General features: G+C 36.2%; 1 protein-coding gene and 1 pseudogene across 1 annotated transcript; one reads left to right on the top strand and one right to left on the bottom strand.

The window, feature by feature from the left end:
- Nucleotides 1-790: 790 nt before the first annotated feature.
- On the bottom strand, nt 791-2,384 carry SLC25A44 (solute carrier family 25 member 44). Its single transcript, XM_074268495.1, is given in 2 exon segments — nt 791-2,057; nt 2,059-2,384. Coding segments are annotated over 2 exon segments (912 nt in total). The 5' UTR covers nt 2,316-2,384; the 3' UTR covers nt 791-1,402.
- LOC141543906 (cap-specific mRNA (nucleoside-2'-O-)-methyltransferase 1-like) lies at nt 2,325-15,030 on the top strand (annotated as a pseudogene).
- Nucleotides 15,031-26,483: the final 11,453 nt, after the last annotated feature.

Below are 26,483 nucleotides of genomic sequence, written 5' to 3' on the forward strand. Positions count from 1 at the left end.
GAAGCAAGAGGTCCTACACAAAGCATCTATGCCAGGAATCAACTCAGTAGCCCCACTGGAAAATCAGCAAGGTTGAATCTAATTATTATTCACTATGTGTGAGTTGCAATGGGAAATGAAATAGTTCAATTTCCCAGGTTTTCAAAGGGTTTCAATAGGAAATCTTGGCAGTATCATGCTGGTAAAATGGTAAAATGGCTCTGAATGGAGATAAAGGAAAGATGCACCCTCTCCCCTTTTGAGAACCCCTTCCTGCTCCTCACTACCATTATCATACTTCTAGATTTAGTATCTGTGCTAACTTTTAATATTACAGGATAAGAGAAGATATTGGCTCAATGCCTTGTAAACATTCCTATCCTTCATCTGAGGTGTCAGTGGGAGACAGATCGAATCATTGATGGAAGAAATATATTGATGGCTGGAGATGTTCAGAGCTGAATGACCTGCCATGACAAGCTTTCCCCTCCTTTGTCTCAGCAAGTTTCTTCACTGTTTTCAAACCTTCTACATGATCAATCTAACTTTTCAGGGTGCTACTTTAGGCCTGTTCAGTTATGCAGGCATAGTACCCATTACAAAAAATACATGGGAAGCCAGGGGGAAAAACCAGTAGTCAAAGATGCTGCCTAAGACCTATTGGGGACTGAACTAAGGGAATACAAAGATCATAAGGAGCCAAAAGTGAGGTAAAATCTACATATTCCAACTGCTATGACAGATATGGATGGGGCTCTAGCTGCAGGAATGGTGTTCTAGCAGACTTAAAAAACAACAGGCTGGTTCACAATTTTTAACAAAAATAAAATTAATCCATATAGATTTTCTTCCCATTTTCTCATCCCAAACTATCAACTTCCCCAGAGAAAGAGGGAAGAATTCTCCAGACAATTAGAGGTTCTCTGCTGCTCCCTCCTTAGTGAGATGGGCACTCCCCCAATGGTGGAGGGAAAGATATTAGAGATTTTTGGCAGCGCCATCCTAAAAGAATTAAGAATCAACTGGCTTAAGAAAGGGGGCAAGGGCAGGAAATGACCGTGGTCCCTTGAAGGCTGTAAAAGCAGTCAAAGGGGAAAGAAGAGTGAAAAGCAATCTATGTACAGCCTAAGGATGGTGTTGGAAGGAGGCTGAGAAAGGTTCCCTAACTAGTCCCTTTTTAAAAAGGGATTGGCTAAGGATTAGAAAAGGAAGCCTGGATGAGGGGGTTCAGTTTGGCCAGAAAATTAAAAACAGCATGAGCTAAAGATCCAAGCTCAAAGGTTATTCGATTAGAGCAGTTTGATGTCCCTTTTCCAGGCAGCCAGTCCAACTGAGGACTGTGTGCATGGCCAGTGGAAGGTGTTGTCCCCTTTCTCTCCGTCTGTCTCTTCAGGGCATGGCAGGCTTCTCTCCCCACCACCCATTACCAGTGTCCGGAGCCCACCAGTTCTGGCCTAAGACTGAACTTCTTAAGACTCTCATAGCCTATTACTACAACCATGGTGGAGGGTGTGGCTGCAATGATTCTGGCTGAGAGAACTTTCATGAAGCCCCAGGGCCCCTCCTTTGCCAACAGCTGCTTTAAAGTCAAGATGATTGAGCTCTTGCCCTCCACCTGTACTCTGGCTCGGACAATGTCCATTGGGTTGGTGATGACTGAGGCGGAGGCTGCAGCCAGGGGCCCAGAAATGGCTTGGAAGATTATGTGGGGGCAGTCGTTAGGACAGATATGGGAAAGCTGTTCTGCATAAAAGTGGTAGAAGGGCCACCATAAAGCACTATTGGATATGTAGGTGAGTAGAAAAGCCACATAACCTCGGTAGAAGCCCCATATTTCATCAGCTCACAGGATCTGCTGAATGATATACTTGGTTTGGCCAAAGGCCACTATTCCCCTGCCCTCTGCACTCTGATACACCTGGAAGTGGCCCATGGTCTCGCCCTTGTGCTGCATCATCAGTTGCTGGGAGACCACATCAATGGGCACTGTTATGCTCTGGGCCACCTATGAGGCTGAGCTACCAGCCACTAGGAACTTCACTGTGTTGCTCTGGCTGTACTTTGACACAAACCTTCGGGCCAGAGACCAGGATGAGTGTGTTGACCAAGAAGCCCTGATAGAAGCCCAACACCCCATCTGTCTGCAGAATCTTCACAAAGGCATCAAAGGTTCCTTGATACAGACTCTTGCCCTTCTGTACCTGGAGCCATGTGCCGATGAGGGCAAAGGGGTAGACGCTGATTCGGATCATCATGGTCATCGCCAAACCAAAGACATAGAACTTCTTGTCCAGATGTTCCCACTCAATGATTGGGATGTTGCGTTTATCCTCCATAGTGCTGTAATGCCTTCCGAGCCCCAAATGGCCCTGTGGACAATACCGGCACTCCGCGCGGGCCGGGGCTCCTACAGTGCTGATCCTGCCCTAGCTTCAGTTCTCGGTGAGCGGATTTCAGTGGCATCTTCCTCCATATGGGTCCGGCTCCCCAAGCTACTGGAGCTGGAAGTCCACAATAACTTTTTGTGGTTAAGTTTTCTCCTTTGCCTGCTCACTTATTTATTATCTTATTTATTTATTTATTTGTTTGTTTGTTTGTTTGTTTGTTTGTTTGCTTGTTTGTTTGTTTGTTTTTAATAGCAGATGGTTAGTATAATTATCTGTAGTCATGAAGTATGGAGGATAGGGCCTCTGAACTCAAGTCTTCTTTCACTTCTTCCCTCTGTCTTCCTGTAAATGGTCTACTATTCTGCATCCCTGCCCCATTGTTCATAAATGCCAAGCAATATTTAAAACAGGGGAGATATGTGCTTGGCATTTATTGGCATTTAATTATCTGAAGAAACTGCTTTGCAGATCATAACTAACCAATAAACTATAGGCTCAACATTTATAAATATGCCCAGGTATCTAAGTTTTCCTTTTCAGAGTGAATTATTTGAGAAATACTTTCTTAGACCAAAGTCTTACTTTAAACTTGAAGGGAAAATGTACTTTGAATATAGTTCTGTTTTTTTTTTTTTTAATTTGTTTTGTTTTGTTTTGCTGAGGCAGTTGGGGTTAAGTGACTTGCCCAGGGTCACACAGCTAGAAGTGTTAAGTGTTTGAAACCAGACTTGAACTCGGGTCCACCTAATTTCAGGATTGGTGCTCTATGCACTGTGCCATCTAGCTGCCCCAATAGTTCTGTTTTTTGACTAAGGTTTGTTAGGCTACATTTGGATTGGAATCTAAGGAACCAAAAAATTTAATTTGGAATCTAATTTCAAAACAAGAATAAGAAACCACTTGCAATTCCAGTTATTTTCTTTATTTTATTCCTCAGTAACAATAATTCCCTATAGACTTGCCTGAATCAATCTCTCCTATTAGTTAAATAATTAATTGATTTAAGTGGGAAGAAATCAGAAAAATAAATACATACATATGTGTTAGTGCTTCCCCATTATTAGTTTTCATTATTTCATTATTTTAATATATAAATATAAAATAATATATAATATTAAATATTAAAAAAATATATTACATATGTTGTTCAATCATGTCTGACTTTGCTCCCATTTAGGATTTTTCTTGGCAAAGGAACTGGAGTGGTTTGCTATTCTCTTCAGCCTATTTTATAGATGAGGAACTGAGGCAATCAAGTTTAAATGTTTTGCCCAGAATCACATGGCTATTAAGTAAATGAGACCAGATTTGAGCTCATGAAGATTAGTATTCCTTATTCCAAGACCAGTGTACTATACACTATACCACTTAGCTATTAATAATATATAAACATATATTAATTAAACAATACATAATTAGTTTTTATATATTCATATATATGTAGCATATACTGTATTTGTGTATATATCTATGTATATTGAATTTGCCATAGGTTTTGTCTAAAGTTATAGCTTTATGTTAAAATGACCATATACTGTATGAGAGTAACATGCTCAGCATTTTTTATCATTTGGTTCCCAATATAGCATAAGAAATTGATTGATTTCACTAACATGTTTGTAAATTTTTTCCATCATGTTAAAGTTCATCTTTTCAATATTCTTCAGGATGATTAGACAATTACCCATATGTTTTCTTTTTCTTTTTTTCTTTTTTTTATTATAGCTTTTTATTTACAAGATGTGTATGGGTAATTTTTCAGCATTGACAATTGCAAAATCTTTTGTTCCAATTTTTCCCCTCCTTCCCCCCACCCCTTTCCCCAGATGGCAGGTTGACCAATACATGTTAAATATGTTAAAGTATAAATTAAATACAATATATGTATACATATCCATACAGTTATTTTGCTGAACAAAAAGAATTGGACTTTGAAATAGTGTACAATTAGCCTGTGAAGGAAATAAAAAATGCAAGTGGACAAAAATGGAGGGATTGGGAATTCTATGTAGTGGTTCCTAGTCATCTCCCAGAGTTCTTTAGCTGGTTCAATTCATTACTGCTCTATTGGAACTGATTTGGTTCATTTCATTGTTAAAGAGGGCCACATTCATCAGAATTTATTATCATATAGTATTGTTTTTGAAGTATACTCTGATGTTTTCAAGCATGTCTGGAAAAGATATGAAGCAATCTGAATTCCCTTGATTATACTAAATTATATTACTAATTTCTTAGTATGATATTTGGGGAATTATACACATATATACAAATATACAAACATACGTGCATGCACATACATATATTTATGTATATACATATGAAAAAAAGTGAATTTTTACATGTTATTTAAAGATAGCTTAGGCAGTTAGGTGGTTCAGTGGATAGAGAGGTAGGCCTGGAGTCTGAAAGATGCATTTTCAAATCTGACATCATATATTTACTAATTATATGGACAAGTCACATAATATCTATTTGTCCCGTTATCCTCTGTAGAGGGGTACAGTCAGTGGGGAAACTCTGGGTAAGATATAAGACTCTTCAGCCCGGAGGGAACATGCTAACAATGGTATGACAACCTGTGTTGAGATTGAAGCAGAGTGATACCAGGTGGCAAACTACATACAATAGCAAGTTGTTTATGTGGTTCCACGTGCTCATTATTGTGAGGAGCCCCCAACTTGGGGGCTCTAGAAAGCAGGACTCAACAGTCTTCTTCTGTAACATGGTAATAATAATAAAATCAACTTCCCAGGGCTGTTAAATGAGATAATACTTGTAAAGCACTTGGCTTCTTAGACATTTTCTAAAATGTTTAAAAGAGAGTAGCCATACTCCTTGAATTTTCCAGTTTGATCTCTCTGCTTCTAGTCTTAAAAATTCCTTCCTTGAGTGGTCTATCCATGGAATATGTTAATTCCATGAATTAATACTTTTTAAAAAAAATTCAAGTGAAGTGATTTTAAAATTTGTTTTATTAATACAAATAAAATTATTAATTATTATATTATTTTTAGTTTTTGATTTTCAAAACATGCATAGATAATTTTCAATATTGACCCTGTGTTCCAAATTTTTTCTCTCCCTACCCTCCACCTCTCCTTAGATGGCAAGTAATCCAATATATGCTAAACATATACAATTCTTCTTTACATATTTCCCTTTACATATTTACCATGCTGCACAAGAAAAATCAGATCAAAAGGAAAAAAAAATGAGAAAGAAAACAAAATGCAAGCAAATAACAGCAAAAAGAGTGACAATACTCTGTTGTGATCTATACTCAGTTCCCACAGTTCTTTCTCTTGGGTGTAGATGGCTCTCTTCATCACAAGATCATTGGAACTGGCCTGCATCATCTCATTGTTGAAAACAGTAAGGCTTAATTCTTTAAGGCTGTTTTCTATCCCTACCTCTTACTGTACTGTAAGAGATTGCCTTTTCTTTACAAGTCCTCCTTCTAACATATATTCCCTTGGTTGTATGCTTCTCTTTTATGGCAACTGAATATGAAATATGTTCATAGGTGAAAAAGAAACTTCAAAATAAAAACAAAATACAATTCTGTCAATATTTCATGGTTAACTCATATGTAAACGCTATAAACAGAGTATGAGACTCTAAAACATAAAAAAGAGTCTGTAATATAAATTAAATATTTTCCTGTATTCTAGTAGAAATCAATCTCCTTACTTAAAATTCATTTTAAAGTGAACATGGGCAATAAATTGACTTCATCCTGTTAGAGGCTGGTAAATAAATGGCTTCATGTGATACCATATGAAAGCAAAACTGAGTGTGACATACTGATGTATTGTTAACTTAAACATTTTACAAGTAATTTTCCAAACTGCGTTGGTGGCCTAGAGCCAAATTCTGTACTTTAGGCAAACAAAAATCTCGTCCATTTCAATGGATGCTCTGGATTTGGTGGTTTGTCCGCTGGAGAAAAGTTTAATGTGTTTTCATTTCTTTAACCATTAATATGCTATAGGACAGCTAGAAAATGTAAAAAGACCTCTTTTGTGAATAACAGGCTTACTCTACCTCCTCTATCAAGACAAATGCAGTTTATACTAGCCACAAATAATAAAATCCAATTTTTCAGCTAAAATGTACACATCAGTCATAGAAAGTCAGCCATCTGGTTGAAAAGCTAGGGGCAAAACATTGGCCAAAAATATGTTTTTTGGTAAAAGGGGAAAAATGAGTGTTTTTATTTTCTTATTTAAAATATTGCTCTTCCAAATGATAATTTCCCCAAAGCCCATGAATATACCATACATCTAAAATAACACAAGTGAATTATGTCTCTGTGAATAATTCCATTTTCAATAAATTAAGGATGAAAATGGAAATAGTTGTTAGAATCCATACTACAAACAGAGAACTATTAATTTTTTAGATAAAATGAGAATATTGCACTAAGAAGGAATCTTCTTATGTCTGTGATTTATAGTCAATTACAGATTAGTTCAAAGATGTTTGAAGAAAAACCTTTGCCTTCCCTCTGGTCATTTTATTTTATTTTATTTTATTTTTTATTAAAGTTTTTTATTTACACACATATGCATGGGTAATTTTTCAACATTGATCCTTGCAAAACCTTTTGTTCCAATTTTCCCCCTCCTTCCACCACCCCTCTCCCTTAGCTCATAGATAGCCTAATACATAGCTTAAATATGTTAAAATATATGTTAAATCCAATATATGTATACATATTTATATGGTTATCTTGCTGCACAAGAAGAATTATATCCAGAAGGGAAAAAAAAAAACTGGGAAAGAAAACAAAAATGCAAGCAAACAATAACAGAAAGAATGAAAATACTATGTGGTGGTCTACACTCAACTCCCATGGTCCTTTCTTTCTTTGGGTGTAGATAGCTCTCTTCAACAATTAACAATTGGAATTGGTTTGAATCATCTCATTGTTGAAAAGAACCTCATCCATCAGAATTGATCATCATATAGTCTTGTTGCAGTGTGTAATGTAATCTCTTGGCTCCATTCATTTCACTTAGCATCAGTTCATGTAAGTCTCTCCATGCCTCTCTGAAATCATCCTGTTGGTCTTTTCTTATACAATAATATTCCATAACATTCATATATCTGGTCATTTTTAAAAATCCATTTCCTGTAAAATTTTTTTCTATAGGTCCATGTCCATCCCACACTTTTGTGTATATCATTTGCCCCCAGGAACAGTTTCCCCTTCTGAGGCAAAATGAGTATAATTTTTAAGCACTAAAACTCACTGGGTCCTTTTATAGAGTATCTCTCCCCTGCCTCATTTCACCACCAAAACAAGATTTTTCTCCCTTTCTTTTTCCTCATTTCAGTCCCTCTGCCTCCTTGTCCTGTCTCCTATAAGCTATCTTCTTCCTCAAGAAACTACTGAAGATATGTTCACTTCATAATTATTGATCTGATTAGATTATATAACGTTTTCCTTTTTTCCCTCCCTTCTCCTCTCTTTTGTGCACATTTCCATGCCACAGTTCATTCTTGCAAAAACAAATGAACAAAATTCACTGATTTACCTATAGGTGGAGTGTTTTGATTTAGTACATTACTTCAGATGGATTTCTCTACCATGACTAATGGATGACTTTTTATTTCACCAGTTGTTTTCTCATGTACATTTCAAAAGAATTTTGAGGCAATTGGAGTTAAGTGACTTGCCCACAGTCACACAACTAGAAAGTATTAAGTGTGTAAGGCCAGATTTGAACTCAGGTACTTCTGACTTCAGGGCTGGTGCTCCAACCACTGTGCCACCTAACTTCCCCTAAAAAGAAATTTCTTAACAGTTTCTGTTGTTATTTTCTTCATATTGTTTTTCTTGGTTGCTATTTTTGTTTATCTTTCTGGTATTTCTGTTGTATAGGATGTTAGAGAGGCAAATAATAGTGACTTGGTGCAGCCCTTAGGAATATTGTAATAATTACCTTCAGGCTACCTTGTCCTGTGGAAAATGCAATAGAAACTCCAATAGTTGTAGAATCCCCAGTACTCAGAGGTGGAGTGGATAAAGCACTAGACCTGGAGTTAGGTGAATCTGAGTTCAAATCCAGTTTCAGGCACTAGTTGTATGATACTGGGTAAGTCATTTTTCCCTTTTGCCTCAGTTTCTTTATTTGTAAAATGAGCAGGAGAAGAAAATAGCAAACAATTCCAGTGTTTCTGTCAAGAAAACACCAAATAGGGTCATGGAGATGTTGAAATGACAATACCAACACCCTGGCCATTTGTAAAACTCTTATTACTCAGTGGAATTGTTAAATGTAAACATTATTTGTTTGGAGTTGACAACCTTGAGTTTTTGTTTTTGTTATTTTTTTGTTTGTTTGTTTGTTTTGTTTTGTTTTCTTTTTCCTGAAGGAAATCTATGGGATTAAAAAAAAATTATGGCCATTTTGTTTTCTGTGTTTTGAAGTTATTCAACTTAGTTTCTATCCAGAAGTCCTGATCTAATTACTCCAGAAGCAGGTTGGTCCTAGGGTATGTATGGCAGGGGGTGGGCAATGACAAAATGATTAAATCTACTAAACCCATTTCCTTTAGGAATTTCCCCTCTTCCTTACAGATCCACATGGGGAGCTGACTACAAGTACAATTCCTATTTTAACTTCCTTTAAAGGGACAAAAGTTTGTCTCTATGTGGACTTAATAACATTCAATTTGGACCTTAAAATTAAATCATCTAAATCTCCCCAGCTTATGGAATTCTGTTTCAGAGGGAGTTCTGCAGTGATTCTTTGTACCATGCTCTTAGCACTCCCATCCCCTATTCCAGTGACTTACTAGGTTCTTGTTAGAATTTCTCTTGAACCCTCTCCAGTTTCTTGGTGATCATATCCCACTCACCTGCTGCTACCTCAGTGGAAGAAATCATACTGTAAAGAGCAGTGATAGGCTAAGCTTGACTTTTCTTGCCATAGAGCCTCTTGATTCCTGCTCTTGTTCTTTCTCAGACTTATTAGAAATACACTCTTGAGATTGAAAATCAGATATCCAGGAAAATTTACTCAAGAAGAATCCTAAGGAATTATCTTAAAGTTTCTGGCCAGAAGTGAGCCTCATTTCTCTTCAGGAAGAGGACATGCTGAGTACAGAAGTGGGAGAACCTTTATATCTGTTGGTGGGGCGCAGCTTCTCTTTTAAGAGATTGGGCCATTTTCTTCTGGGTTACAATCTTTCTGGTACACCCATGTTTCCCCTTAATATGTAAAAATATATTCAAAATGACAAGATTCTTTTTGATTAGCTGAATCCACCTGTGCCTTCCTAGCCCCCCAGTTCTTTATTTGCTCGAGGACTTCTATTGATCACTTAATTGTTTTGTGAATCCTAACATTCCTTAACCTCTCACATTCTGAAAGCCTTTTGGTTAGTGGTATCCTCAAAGCTTGCAACACTGTAGAAACCCAACTTTTCAGTATTTCTCACAGACTTTCTCAGATTTCTCACATTACAGCAAAATATAGCTGAATGTCTTAAAGACCATGCTTCCCTGTTCCAGGGTGTTGTGTCTTCATATCCACTCCTTTCACCGTAACCTTTTTTAAGTGCTGTTATGAGTTCCATTAGCTGCCCCTCAGATTTCACAGTCCATAAAAGAAGAGTTCTGTGTCTCAGTGCTAAATTTATTTGGCCAATTTACTTTCAGTCTGCTGGCAATCCAACTTCTGCATTATAACTATGTAATGTTCCAAGTACTTTATTTACTATCCCTTGCTCAGCACTTACTGAGCAAATTGTCATTCTTTATCATTGGGGAGTGGGGAAGGGTTACTCTGTTCCTTTGAGACTACTCTCCATATAAAAATGAAAAAGTACTTTTCACAGGGTACCTTTGTTCTCTCTTAGGCCTTTTAGTTACTCCATGCTTTGTATTTACTCCCACCTTTCACCACTTCATGATTCCAATTTCCACTATTGTTTGTCTTTCCATTTTGAAGAGGACACTGACATCACTAAGGATGTCTTGACTTTCAGGTGAACTGGATTAGTCTCTCTCTCTTTTTCAGAGTCTTTGCAGTTCAGAGGCAAGACAAAAGTTAAGATAACTGGAGAGGTTTCTAGGAAAATGGTGGATTAGGTTAGAAATTTCCTGGCTCTCCAAATTTTTTCCACAGAAAAAGACAGAAAATTGCCTCAGAGTGAAATGTAGAGCAGTGGAAATAAACAAAAATCAAGCTAATGCAGTTGTTTTTGAACTAAGACAATCTAAGAAGATCTCAGGAAAGACTTGAACTCCTGGGGCAGAGGTTAGGCCTACAAACACTTATAGGCCAATTCTGTGGAATCAACAAATAAGCCTTGGCAACTGGAGTTGGGAGTCCTCCTCGACCTTAGAAACTTCCATCTCTGGACACTGCTAGTGAGGGGGAGTGTGATCTGATAGCTGAATAAGAGAAGAGTGAAGGACCTTCTGCTGTTGAAGGATGCCAAGTGTATCTGTGCTAACTTGTCTGGGCTGCCATTGCTAGAGAAGGAGCTAGGACTTGATTGTACCAGTAGCTGCTAAAAATAAAAGAAAAAAATTTAGGAAACAGAGGAGAAAGAACCAGTCCATAGATAGCTACTATGACAATAGAGATCAAGTGAAATGAAATGAGATAATCATCAGTCATGTAATAATTAAAACTTAGGATAACATATAGGATATTCAACAAGTAAACATCAGCTTAGGTAGATAGCGTGCGCACAGGCACACACACATACACACACACACACACACACACACACACACACACACACACACACACACACACCATTCCTGCCATGTATTAATGTAAGGTCAACAGAGTAGGGCAAAACTAATTTTTTTGGTCCTCTGAATCTGATAGGCACAACTTCTCATTAGTGGTTCCTTATATGCCATTAGGTATATAGGAGTAATAATAGAGTAAGTGCTTAAAAATTTTTGTGACTCACTGGTTATTAGCTGACCAGGATCCTTGGTGATATAGTTTGAGTACATAAAGAAACTGTCCAAGAGAGAAGCAGCCTGTACATTAACTCTCTGGACCATTTAAGTCCCAGGATAGCTTTGATGCCTTTCAGGGCAAAATTGGCCTAACCTATCTGGGAGGTCTTTTCTTATACCATGAGAAGTAACAAATGCAAGGAATTCAGAGTAATATAAAGAGATTATTTTTTTTTAACATAAATGAAAATAAAAAGATGTACAAAAATATATGATGTATTAGAAAACAGTATTTAAATGCAACTACATATGGATTAATTACTGTAATTGATCTTGGTCAGTGAGAACAGATAGTGATCCTTATTATTAGCAAGATAGAATAATATGGGTATGGGATATTGCTTACAGTGTCACACATGAGTGTTGTAGTCAGTTTTCCAAGGGTTTTTTTTTTTTTTTTTTTTTGGTTGTTGGTGTTGGTGTTGTTCATACAAGAGAGGAAGAGTTCAATCCGGGGAGCTAATTGGGAAATGATTGTGGGGGGGAAAAAAAAAAAGTAAAAAGTATTAATACAATAAAAAAAAAAAAAAACAAAGAAGCCAAGTCACAGAGACTTTGTGGCTTTCTCAAAATAACAAATTTAATTAGTGAAATTTCCCTCATTTCTAGAGATGTCTCCTCACCTTTCTTTCAGAAAAAAATATTTTCTTTAAGACTATTTAGTTAGATGGGAACGGTTTTTGTGAGGAAATAAAACTGAGGGCAAATTATGGTGTCAGTGGCAGCTGTAGTGGCAGTGGTGTGATCTGGTAGCTTGATGCACCTTCTTCCTCCCTTCACCCTGCAGCTAGCCCCTACCTTGCAACTAACAATGAAAAGAGAGGAGTCTAAGTTCCAATGATCTTGTGATGATGAGAGCTTCTACATCCAGAGAGGGGATTGTGGGAGTTGAGTGTAGATCACAAAAAAGCATTTTTACTTCTTTTATTATAGTTTGCTTGAATTTTATTTTCTTTCTAATTTTTTCCCCTTTTGATCTGATTCTTTTTGTACAAGAAGATAATTGTATAAATATGTATGCCTATATTGGATTTACATATATTTTTACCATGTTTTACATACATTGGATTACTTGCTATCTAAGAGAGGGGTTGGGGGAAAAGGGAGGAAATTTGAACACAAGGTTTTGCAAGGGTCAGTGGTGAAAAATTATCTTTGCATATGTTTTGAAAATAAAAAGCTTCAATTAAAAAAAATGAATGTTGGGGGGGAAAAAAAGAAGAGGCTATGGGGAATTAAGCAACACCTAGAAGAAACAGAAGAAAAGAGCTGCTGAGCTGAGCTTGATCTTTAGTTTCACATCTGATGAGGAAATCTCTCCTTCTGGCAATCATGACCCACAATAATCTTCCACAAGAATGAATGTGACAGTGAAAATGAAGAGAAAAGAACTGTGTCAAACTCCTTCAGCCATTGACTTGAAAGGTATCCTCTCTTGTGGAAGGCACCTCCTCTAGTTATTCTATGTACAACAATGATGGCAAAATTGGGCTTATGAGAATGTAAAGGTCTAGGCAAACATAGCCAAGGTAAGAAAAACATTGTTGAAGACTTTAATAAGAAAGACTGAAGAGATGTAGGGCTGAAAGGCTCTTGACCAGGGACTCGATGTGGACTGAAGAGATGAGCCAGAGCCAAATGTCTTTGAATAGGGTATCATTATTTCCAGAATATACCTCTGAAATTCCTGATACATAGTAGATGTGTGAGTGGATGACTGTAGGAAAGAGGAAGATGAAAATTGAAAATGAAACTGAATTTTATAAAGAAGAGCTTCTACAATGCAAAACTCTGATGACTTGGACAGAGAGGAGATGCATCAAGCTCAAACCAGGTCCAATTCCTATGAAATGATCCAGAGAATCTTCTCCCTAAACAGAGCAATAATGCAAATGTCCGATATTGACGTTGTATTTGATATGTTTACAAATTCAAAAACTTCACATTGGAGTGCTTCCTGTTAAAGGACAGATGTCCAGAGCTTTCTACTTTGTTGAAGTGTGTGCAGGCTCTGAATATGTACTTTGGAGGAAGACATGGCATGCAAAGGGTTTTGGAATGATTTTTGAAAGGATCCAGTGACTTCAAGCTGGAGGATTTCCATGAAGCTTCCAGTCAACTCTTCAAACCCTACTCCTATGGCGAGAGTGCGATTGATGGAGATAACTAACCAGATAACATTACAGCTTTTCAAAATTTTATTCTGGATAGCATCATTGCTAGGGTATGCATTTCAAGATGACTAGGGTTTCTCTGTGGAGAAACAGGAAAACCTGCAAGAAATCCTTTGTAAGCAGCTATTGCTAAGCTATTTTTTTCACATGCCTGTCTCTTATCCCTACAGGAGGCCACTTTGTCTGTAAAACCTTTTCATGCCATTCAGCTTGGGAACTTATCTATTTGCTGCATATCTGCTTTGAATACATATCTCTTTTTACGCCTGTCACCATCCTGGCTGGCAACTCAGAGACATATGTGTTATATAAGAGCTTGAAGTCTGGAATCCATGACTTGTGGAAATATCTCTTCAAGGTAAACAACAGGTTCTGAATTAACTCCAGAAGAGTAAACTGGATGTCAACATTATGGTCTCCCTAGATGTGATCAAGGGAGACTCTGCATTTTCGGTCTATATGATCTGATCTATTGAGAGTCACCACAGTTTGCAGATCAAAATCCTGGCTAAAATTTATGACTTTGTCCAAGACTCCACTCTTAATGAACCATGCCAGGCAGAAATCTGAAAAGAGAATTCCAGATCAAGTCAAAGTTGCTCTTTCTTCTTCAGAGACAAAGTCTTAAGTTCTTTAAATTGATAAAGAACACTGATACTGATATCTTCAAATACAAATCTACTCCATTCAAATTCAAAATCCTGGATAAAATTCACTCTCTTCTGAACTGCTGTTGCGTGGTATCTGGGAGTGAGTCAATGTCTCTCTTTGGTTTAGGAATGTAAAGATCCTAGATCTACACATAGAATGCCCATCAGACTATTGGTAAAAGTTGACCTTAAAACAGAGCTGCCCCAGGACACACTGCTGTCAGTGGAGATTGTTCATGAACTGAAAGGTGAGAGAAAGGCTCAGTGGAAGGTAGAGCAGTCCACATTCTTGATTCACCAGTGCTAAATGTCCACAATATCTGGAAGCAGCACTTTAACCAACAGATTCACCTTGCTGAGAACTTTGTGAAAGCTGTTTCTAAACTCAACAGGCCTGACATGAACCTCATCAGAGTAAAGGAGGTATACAGATTGGAAGACATGAAGAACATAGTTGTCAGGTTACAAATGAAGGTCAGGAGGACTCACATAATAATAATAATAATAATAATAATAATAATAATAATAATAATAATAATAAATAATAATAAAGTCCAGCTACACTGGACAGGATGATTGAAACTGGCCTCTATGTTGTCAAGGCTACAAATGAATGCTGGACCATGGCATTCAGTAAATGTTGTAAGAGCATACTTTTCTTCAATAAGACAATAGGCTTTTGTATCTATTGAATGCCTCCAGATACCATTGTTCTAATTCATATCTTCTATTATGGGTGGCTTTTCTGGAAGTGGGGTGGTGGTATCTAATACATGACTCAGAATTGCCAGAATCCTGAGGAATTGGCTAAGGATGACATCCTTTTGTGTGGAATGGAGAGATAAAGTGAAGAACTTAAAGGAATGTTTAAATTATTTTTCTGTATTTTTTATTATTTCTATGTCTCTGTGACCTGCATAAGTGTGATGTGTGCAAGCCAATATTTACTTAAAACTTTAGATATATTTACTTAACCAGAAATGATGGCATTTATCCTTGTTCAATGTTATCAATATTTAGATTATTAAATGCTGTCAGCTCAGTAATCTGAAGTTTGAAGGTCTTGTAATGTTCTTTTTCTTTAAATTATAATCATTCTCTTGGGGGCAGGTTTCTTCGGGAGCTTTTGGAGGCAGCCTTAGTTTCAGTTCAGTTCAATAGTCCCAAATGCAGCCAGCAGTTAAAGTCCAACTCCTTTATTGTCTCTTCCAAAATCTTATTTCCTTCACTTGGGGCTCAGCTAGTTTTCTGGATGCTCTCTTTGGTTCCCGGGAATTCTTGTCCAAATGTCTCCAGCCAGCACAAAGGTGGAAGTGGGAATGAATCTTGACTCTGAATCTCCTGGAGCTTCCAGTGGGCTTGTCCTTTTATATGCTCTTTTAAAGGTATGAAAGGTGTGAACTCTGAACTAGAGAACTGTTATGTACCATGCTAAATTAGACAACCGACTTATCATCTTGTAAGAATCCTAACAGGTCTGACTGATGATTCCTCTAAGAATCAGGGAAACAAAGCATTTTGTTCTAATCTGTCTTTGGCACCAATGTTTAACATTCAATTAGGGGAGAGGGCACCTAGTTCTCAATGGTCCCCAATTTATGATGTAAGAGAAAGAAACCTTCCATTCCAATCTCTCCAAATAGCAACAACCAATTAGATGCCTCCTCCTCCTCTCCTCAATGCTCTTTTACTTGTGATGTAATCCCTTGTATAAAAGTTGTGCATCTTTACTACTACTTTAGCCCTCCTAGCTTTCTCTTTCTTATCTCTTGATGGGATGGTTCATTTCTACTGAGTGATCTCTTGAGTAGTCATTTTGGGTAAGGGTCTTCTACATCTTTCACACTTTCCTTCATTCTGGTATAGAGTGTCTGAGGAACTAGCCCAGGAAATCATGGCCACTCCTGAGGATAGTTGGGGAGGAGATAGAGGGGAGGAGACTGATGATTGTTCTGTTTGGAGCAAAATAACAATAGATAAGTCATTTCCTCCTTAGAGGAAAAAGGATGGCACTCAGTGCACATCAAGAACAGGGCTTATGACCCTCTCACCCCTGTTTATCCGGGGTTATGTCCTTCCCTTCCCCATGGAATATTTTGAATATTTGGAAGGAGCTAAGGAAGTTGGCACTGCTTTTGCTCCAGGTAGCGTTTTTTTCAATTCTATCCTCAAAAGGAACTGATGGACACTTTTTCCTTTGGGAGTATGGCCAAGAATGAAGCTGCTCCCCTTACTTAGATCATTAGAGAGTCATTTCCTTAGATCATTAGAGAATATGTTGGTTGGCTTGGGAATAGGGGCACATTTTAGAATGTGAGGAAATATTGCTAAAGGATCAGAGCTCCTACATTTCTTGCACTTGTCCTACCCTGATTCTGACTTCTTGTTTGGACTTTTTTGGGAGTCCTTCCCTTCAACCAAATAGCTACTTGGGCAGGGTGATGGGCAGAGAAAGAAAGATTGTGACTTGTTACACAGTATTTCTGTCTATTCCTTGGCCTTGATGGCCCCTAGAACCTGACCTTTGACATCCTCTCCCCCTTCCTCCCTCCCCCCCTCCCATGTGAATATCCTTATAATACTCCATCCTTGTTTCTGGTCCAAGCATGGGAAAGGCAGAGAGTTCCAAAAGTTGAGGAAGTAATTGCCAAATGTTGTCCAGACTTATTATCCAAGAAACAATGGCCTTGCCTGTACCCTGGAGGAGGCATAACTTTTAAAGTGGGTTCCCATAGGAGTCCTTGTGGGATACTTTAGTGACATAGTATGATGCCCAGAATGGAAGTCTGGCCTGGATCTCTGTGTGTTTGCTAAAGATAAGATGATGAGAAGTTTGAGGGGAGTTTCTCAGACCTGAGATTATCCCCCTCCCCTCTTTTTCCCTAACAAAAGCTACAACTTGATTCCATATTTTTTCATAGTGTCTTCAATTCTTACTTCTTCTATGCACACAGAGGGACTTGGGTCCTCAGTGGAGTCAGGAAGCATGTCTGATGAGAAACAAATCAATGCTCAGAAGTAATAATACCTTTTACCTTCCTGGAAGGCCAGAAGTAAACATTCCCTTTGCTAGGCTTGCTTCCAAGGTGACAGGCAGAGGGTTGGGGAGGGTTGAGGATGATTTTTTTTTTTTTGGGGGGGGGAGGAGGGAGAAAAAGCATGTCTCCATTCTATCCATAAGGTGAACTAATAGCCTTTCTCTATTCTGCGTTTGTAATAGTAGCCCTGCCTACAAAGGTAGCTTATTTCCACTCAATACTGGGTTTAGGGGCTGTGTTTATATATCTTATGGCGCATTGGATCACTAAAGGACAAAGATATTTTATAAAAAGATTCAGTTTACTTGCTCTGTTCTGAATATGACCATTCCTGCTGTGTTCAATTAAATATATTCTCTCTTTACTCAATACATTTTTTAATTAAATATTTGTTTCTTTCCTTGATGCTGTTGTTTTCTTTTTTTTTTTTATTATATATATATATATATATATATATTTTATAATATTATCCCTTGTATTCATTTTTCCAATTTGCCCCCCCTCCCTCTATTCCCTCCCCCCGACGACAGGCAATACCATACATTTTACATGTGTTACAATATAGTCTAGGTACAATACATGTGTGCGAATATCATTTTCTTGTTGCACAATAAACATTAGAATCCGAAGGTACATGCAACCTGGGTAGACAGATATTAGTGCTAACAATTTTCATTCCCCTCCCAGTGTTTCTTCTCTGGGTGCAGCTACCTCTGTCCATCATTGATCAACTGGAAGTGAGTTGGATCTTCTTTATGTTGAAGATTTCCACCTCCATCAGAATACATCCTCATACAGTATTGTTGTTGAAGTGTACAGTGATCTTCTGGTTCTGCTCATTTCACTCAGCATCAGTTGATTTAAGTCTCTCCAGGCCTCTCTATATTCCTCCTGCTGGTCATTTCTTACCGGATGCTGTTGTTTTCTTATACCAATGCCTCTCTAAGTGTTGTACCTCCCTTCACCCCTTTTAGGATAATGTGAGCTCAATTAGCATAAAGGGACACTTATTTTTTGTCGCATGTTCAGCACCAAGAACAGCATCTTTTTGCATAGTAGGGAATTAATAAAAGTACTTTGTATTAAAGTCTGATGACATCTGGTTTTTTCCAATTAGACTTTACTACCATGTACCTGGAAGGTCTGTCTTAATTAGATTGTAGTCAGTTTTCTATGTTCCAGATCCTTCTTCCTTTCATAATTGCAATTATTATGTAGCCTGTAGACACTCAATAAATATAAATTGATGATTATTTATTTTTATGTGATGTTTCTTTTCTTTCGGTGCATGTATTTTATTTTAGCTGTACAATGTTGAAATTATTATAATGCACATAGTGACTAACAGCTGGAGTCAATTAAAAAGCAAGTCTAATAATACATAAACCACATGGCATGGAAGTTAGATGAAGTTTCTATTGAACATGGACATTGGTAATATAATACATTACTAATATTTATGCTCTCTATCACATTTCATCCTTCAAGTCTTTGGATTTAGATGTTATGGGAAAAGAACATAATTCAATGTTGAAAACTTATTGTGACTATATCTATTTTCCTGAAAAAGAAGAAAAAAAAATGATTTTTCTCCTTCCTTTTGGCCCCACCACCAATAGATCCAAGATGAATCTTGTTCAAATAGTTAATGCTTCAAGGACCATTGACTTTCTCAATGTAGGTACTTCCTTTACAGATGCAGATCAAAATCCCTTGACAGGGTTTTTTGTGTTGTTTCAGTGGAAAAATTTTTTTTTTTTTTTTAACCTGGTAGGTAATCTTTTGGTGATGAGATTCTCTAAACTAAGCTAGTTGACTACTCAGACATAAAATATGTATAATTCATTTATTAATTCAATACTAACATCCTTTCCAGCTTGGTAGAAATGACTAGACCTTTTCCCCCCCATAGCTTTTGAGAATCTAAGAGCTTTTCTACGTACATAGAAGTCATATGGTAATAGATGTAAGATGATTCAATGAAAGAAAAAAAATTTTGCTACTTAATGTAAGATTTTAAGAAAATGTTATTTAAATAGGAATTTTATCTAATGTTTCATTCCAGAAATTGCAATGACCATAGTTTTCTTTTAGTTAAACTAACAGCAAGAAGTAATGAATACTTGATTTTGACAGAAAGATGTTCATTATGTTCTTTTGCATTTTTAAAAATAACTTTTTTCAATAGGGAGAAAGGCAGGTCTATATTTCAAATAGGATAGCTGAATTGACCACCAAAGATCAGCTTTCTGTAAATTAATCTGTAATTAGATGCCAGTCATACATTTCAGGTTTCATGATATTCTGCTTTGATCACATACAACAACTAAATGGGTTGAACATTGCTTTTCCTGATAACCAATAATACTGTTAAAGGAAGTATTGTATAATTCAATACTATCAAACAGTCTATAATGTGAAAATCAACCTACTTATCAAAATATTAAATTATTTATGTTTAAATCACAAGAAACCACATTCAAATGACATTAACAAGTATAAATCCCAGAGAGAATCTTAATTCTCAACTCTAAAAATGCAACCTTTACTAACCCTATTGTACAGGTATCATATCACATTAAGAACTAAATTTGGCTCTTGGCTTCTTGCTGAGTTCATCAGATATTGGACCTAAGTATATTAGAAGGATGTTAACCCGTAAAATGTAACCTGGCAAGGAGATATAGATGTTAGACTAAGAAGTAAATATAATACAGATTTTCTTGGGAAATAAAATTTCCTCAGTTTATTGGTTTAATGATATTTAAGTATAGATTACTATGATTTTGTTCTTAGATTCCTTTTTTGCAAAATACTAGTTAAATATGTTTCTCTGAAAAATAATCATAATTCTACTACACTGATGTCTTTCTGTTATTGTAGTGAAATAATACCCTGGATTTGGAGTCAGCAGATTTAGCTTCAAAACTTAAATTGTTGTTAATTGTATTAGTTTTTCTAAGGTTCAGTTTTTTTACTCTAAAATGGGAACAACAGTAATTTTCTCTCTAAAACTCATGAATTTTGCTCTGAAAGATTTAAAGTAGCATAGAAATGTGGATAGTATGCTCCCTTAAGGGACTATTTCTTTAAAAATAGTCTAACTTTTTCAAAATAATAATGGCCTTTTAATTTTCAAAATACATGCATAGATAGTATTTCACAATACATGCAAAGATAGGTGAAATATATTCACCTTTGCAAAATTTTGTGTTTCAAATTTTTCTCCCTTTCTCTTCACTTCCCCCCCCCCCCCTTTAGACAGGAAGTAATCCAATATAGGTTAAAATGTGCAATTCTTCTAAACGTATTTCCACAAAAAATGCTCTAAATTTTGAAAAAAGGTAAAGAGGGCTTTATTATTTAGAAATGATTTATTTTGAAATAACCTTAGGAAGCTAGAAAGATAAGGAAAATATTCTACAGAAATTGACAGCTAGACAAGATACAGTATTATTTTGTTGAATCTCAGAGGCTGGCTACTAAAGTACCTTTTCTTTTTCATTTCATAGCTGAAGAAATAGGTACACCTGGATGAAGCAAATAACAACCTCATCTTCTTTATCATAGTATTTGCATATTGAAGGATTCATTCTCCTTAATTATCCCCTTAGATGCTTCATTTCTTTGACTAATCCTGAAGGCAGGGTTTATAGACCTTTCAATTAAGTAAAAAGCTTTCATTGCTATCCCACTAGCAGATACTGTACCAGGTGCTGGAGATAGGGACATAAATAATATACTCTCTTTATTTTCAATGTACTTGCAATCAATTTGGAGAGAGAACATAGATTTAATTATTATTTATGTGGGGGTGGTGCAATGGGGGGGGGATGTAAGTGTGTGTACAATAAAAGCAAAATAATTTAAGGCCATATAAGGAGACTTCCTGCCAAAGTAGGGATTTGAACAGAATCTTAAGGAAGTTTGGGAAGCCAAGAAATGGAAACATGGAAGAATGAAAGTTATAGATGAAGGGAAAAAACAGTGAAAAGAAATATAGAAAGGAAATTGAGTATTGTGTTCATAGAATAGTAAGAAGGCTAGTGTTAAAGACAGCTAAATGGTGCAGTGGATAGAATACTGTCCTGAAGTCAGGAGGAACTGAGTTCAAATTCAGCCTTAGACATTTAGCACTTACCATCCTGGGCAAATCACTTAACTCCAATTGCCTTGCAAAAGAAAATAAGAAGGAGGTCAATGTTTTTGGATCAAAGAATATATGCAAGGGATCAGAGAGTAAGAGGACTAAAAGGGTGAAGAGGAACAAATGACTTTAAAATCCAAATGGAGTATTATAAATATATGATGCTGGGATAATGGGGAGCCACTGAAGTTAAGTAGGAAAGTGGTATAATAGCCCTTTTATTTAGGAATATGGTTTGAAGCAATTTGATTTGATAATCCCCACAGGAAAAACTATGTGAAGGAAGATATTTCTGTTGTTTAGTTTCTTAAAAATAGCACCCCTCATTCAAGTGATCCATCAATACACATATTTTAGAAGTCAAGTCAAAGTCAATAAGCATTTATTAAGTGCCAACCAAGTGCTAACTAATGTGCACTTGGATACAAAGAAAGGCTTAAACCAACAAATAAACAAAATAGACCCTACTTTCAGAGTTTAGTTGGGGTAATCGTATGTGAACAACTATGTGTAACTAATATTTGTAGGAGAAATTGGAAGTAAGCTCAGAGGGAAGATTCTAGATTTAAAGAAGGGAGGGTCAGGAAAGACTTCTTGCACAATGGGATATTTTAGCTGTAGCCTCAAAGAAATCAGAAAAGCCAGGAGAAAGAGAAGAGGAGGGAAAGACTTACAAGCATAGAAGACTGTCAGTAAAAATACATGAGAGATATGAGTGTGTAACAGCAAGGAGACCAATGTCATTGTACTTAGAATTCATAGAGAAGAAAGTGTAATAATATTGCAAAGATAGGAAAGGGCCAGAATTATGAAGAAAGGTCTTTTTAAAAGAGGAAAGTAGAAAGAGTGAAGAGATTGGGAGAAAAGAGCAATTGTTTTTTATGCATGTTAAATTTAAGATAGCTATGGGGCATTCAGTTTGAGATGTCAAATAGGCATTTTGAGTTGAAATCTGGAATTGATGTCATATTGTACAAAGTTTAGAGTAATTGAGAAGAAAGGAAGTGGGAGTACCACTTGTAGATAGCCTTCTCAAGGTTAGCCATAAAAGGAAGGAGAAATATAGGGCAAAAATATAAGGCATAGAGGAATCAAGTCATTTTTCTTTTGTTTTTGAATAAGGTTGGTAAATCATAGGAGTTGTTCATAGACAATTGGCACAGCAGTCAGTAGAAAGGAAAAGATTAAAAATTAATAAAATAATGGGGATAATAGAGAGGGCAGTCTTCTGTAGAAAAAAGATGGAATGGTATTGTTTCTGCATATCGGGGATTTGCCTTGAAAAGAAGGGCCTGCTCTTGTGAAACAAAATGAAGGCGATAAAAGTATTTGAGTGATGAAAGATAAGGAAGTAAAATGAAGAAGCTTTTTCTGCTTATGACCTTTTTTTTTTTTTTTTTTAAGTGCACTATGAGAGAATGTTTTCAACTAGGAGAGGTTTAGGAAAAGGGAAGCCTTTTTTTGAAGATGTTTTGAGGAGGCATAAAATGGTTTAGAAAGAAACCCAATTTGATGAGTGCATGCATTAATTAAAGATGTAAACATTTCTTTGTTTCAGTGAACGCCAGTTGAGAATAAGTAGTAGATTCAGCACAATCTTTTCATTTCTTCAGTTTCAGGCAGCAGAGAGTGTGAACAATCTTGGATTTGGGCATTGGAAAGCCAAAGTCTCCAATAAGATATAGGGACAAGGGAGTTGAGGGATAATGCTAGTATAGAGTTAAATTGGTTTCTTTAAAGGATTAAGTTGGAGAAGGGAAAGGACCATAGCCAGTACAGTGGTTATTGCTTAGGGGAAAATTGAGCGCAAAAGGAAATGGATATCATGATGAAGTTGAAGAATAAGTTCAGGCTTGCAAGACAGAGCAGGAGGCAAAATGTTAGCAATTATTATTAGATAAGTTAAGTGACTTAGAAGTGGAATATATTTGTGAGCTAAAATAAAGTTTAAGGGTATGACCACTATGGGAAGTTGAGGTAGGATGGAAGAATAGATCATAGGAACTGGAAGTTCTGCATGTTTGAGAGAGTATCAGTATATTCTGAAAGCTTTAGTGTGAGGGCAGAACTTGGGGAAGAATGAAAAATTGTGCCAGGTACAGAATTCATGGAAGGAAAAAAAGGTTCATAGATAACAGTTACTAGATTCTGGATTGGGTGATAAATATGGGTTGAATGAATCACAAAAGAAGAGAAGTTAGTGTTTGATGGTGACAGATTATATGGAAAAATATTTTTTAAATTTTTTTATTTTTTAATTAATTTTAATAATTATAACATGTTCTTTGACAGTACATATGCATAGGTAATTTTTTTTTTTTTTTTTACAACATTATCCCTTGTACTCCTTTCTGTTCCAAGTTTTTTCCCCTCCTTCCCTCCACCCCCTCCCCTAGATGGCAGGCATTCCCATAATATTAAATATCTTATAGTATATCCTAGGTACAATATATATGTGCAGAACCGAATTTTTTTTTTTGTTGTTGTTGCAAAGAAAGGATTGTATTCGGAAGGTAAAAATAATCTGGGAAGAGAAACAAAACAAAACAAAACAAAAAAATGCTCACAGTTTACACTCATTTCCCAGTGTTCCTTTTCTGGATGTAGCTGATTCTGTCTATCATTGATCAATTGGAATTGGATTAACTCTTCTCTATGTTGAAGATATCCACTTCCATCAGAATACATCCTCATACAGTATCATTGTTGAAGTGTATAATGATCCCCTAGTTCTGTTCGTTTCACTCAGCATCAGTTGATGTAAGTCTCTCCAAGCCTCTCTGTATTCCTCCTGTTGGTCATTTCTTACAGAACAATAATATTCCATAACATTCATATACCATAATTTACCCAACCATTCTCCAATTGATGGACATCCATTCATTTTCCAGTTTCTAGCCACTATGAAAAGGGTTGCCACAAACATTTTGGCACATAACAGGTCCCTTTCCCTTCTTTAGTATTTCCTGGGGATATAAGCCCAGTAGTAGTATGGCTGGGTCAAAGGGTATGCACATTTTGATAACTTTTTGGGCATAATTCCAGATTGCTCTCCAGAATGGTTGGATTCTTTCACAACTCCACCAACAATGCATCAGTGTCCCAGTTTTCCCACAGCCCCTATAACCTTAATCGTTATTTGTTCCTGTCATCTTAGCCAATCTGACAGGTGTGTAATGATACCTCAGAGTTGTCTTAATTTGCATTTCTCTGATCAATAGTGATTTGGAACACTTTCATATGAGTGGAAATACTTTTAATTTCATCATCTGAAAATTGTCTGTTCATATCCTTTGACCATTTATCAATTGGAGAATGGCTTGATTTCTTATAAATTAAAGTCAATTCTCTGTATATTTTGGAGATGAGGCCTTTATCAGAACCTTTAACTGTAAAAATGTTGTTACTTCGCTTCTAATCTTGTTTGCATTAGTTTTGTTTGTGCAGAAACTTTTTAATTTGGTGTAATCAAAATTTTCTATTTTGTAATCAATAATGGTCTCTAGTTCTCCCTTGGACACACTCCACCCTCCTCCACAAGTCCTAGAGGTAAACCATCCCATGTCATTTATTTATGATTTCGTTCTTTATGCCTAAATCTTGGACCCATTTTGATCTTATCTTAATATATAGTGTTAAATGTGGGTCCACGCCTAGTTTCTGCCATACTAATTTCCAGTTTTCCCAGCAGTTTTTGTCAAATAATGAATTCTTATCCCAAAAGTTGGGATCTTTAGGTTTGTCAAACACTAGATTGCTATTTTTATTCACTATCTTGCCCTGTGAACCTAACCTATGCCACTGATCAACTAGTCTATTTCTTAGCCAATTCCAAATGGTTTTGGTGACTATTGCTTTATAATATAGTTCTAGATCAGGTATAGCTAGACCACCTTCATTTAATTTTTTTTTTTCATTATTTCCCTTGAAATTCTCGACCTTTTGTTGTTCCATATGAATTCTGTTGTTATTTTTTCTAGGTTATTTAAATAGTTTCTTGGAAGTCTGATTGGTATAGCACTAAATAAATAGATTAGTTTAGGGAGTATTGTCATCTTAATTATATTTGCTTGGCCTATCCAAGAGCACTGAATGTCTTTCCAATGATTTAAATCTGACTTTATTTTTGTGGCAAATGTTTTGTAATTTTGCTCATATAATTCCTGACTTTCCTTTGGTAGATATATTCCCAAATATTTTATACTATCGACAGTTATTTTGAATGGAATTTCTCTTTGTATCTCTTGCTGTTGGATTGTGTTGGTAATGTATAAAAATGCTGAGGATTTATGTGGATTTATTTTGTATCCTGCAACTTTGCTAAAATTCTGAATTATTTCTATTAGCTTTTTAGCAGAGTCTTTGGGGTTCTCTAAGTATACCATCATGTCATCTGCAAAGAGTGATAGTTTCATTTCCTCATTTCCTATTCTAATTCCTTGAATCTCTTTCTCGAGAGCTAATCCAATTCCAACTGAGACCAATGATAGACAGAATCAACTACACCCAGAAAAGGGACACTGGGAAATGAGTGTAAATTGAGAGCATTGTTTTTTTGTTCTGTTTTGTTTTGTTTTGTTTTGTTTCTCTTCCCAGATTATTTTTACCTTGCAAATACAATCCTTCCTTTGCAACAACAAAAACAAAATTCGGTTCTGCACATATATATTGTACCTAAGATATACTATAAGATATTTAATATGTATGGGAATGCCTGCCATCTAGGGAAGGGGGTAGAGGGAAGGAGGGGAAAAACTCGGAACAGAAGGGAGTACAAGGAATAATGTTGTAAAAAAAAAAAAAAAAAAAAAAAAAAAAACTACCTATACATATGTACTGTCAAAGAAAATGTTATAATTACAAAAATTAATAAAAAAAAAAAAAGAATCTCTTTCTCGGCTCTTATTGACGAGGCTAGCATTTCTAGTACTATATTGAATAGTAATGGTGATAGTGGGCAACCTTGTTTCACTCCTGATCTTACAGGGAAAGGTTCCAGTTTATCGCCTATACATATGATGTTTACTGAAGGCTTTAAATATATGCTCGTTATTATTTTAAGGAATAGTCCATTTATTTCTATACTCTCAAGTGTTTTTAATAGGAATGGATG

Source organism: Sminthopsis crassicaudata, chromosome 5, assembly GCF_048593235.1.
Source record: "Sminthopsis crassicaudata isolate SCR6 chromosome 5, ASM4859323v1, whole genome shotgun sequence".
In the NCBI taxonomy this organism is placed as follows: domain Eukaryota; kingdom Metazoa; phylum Chordata; class Mammalia; order Dasyuromorphia; family Dasyuridae; genus Sminthopsis; species Sminthopsis crassicaudata.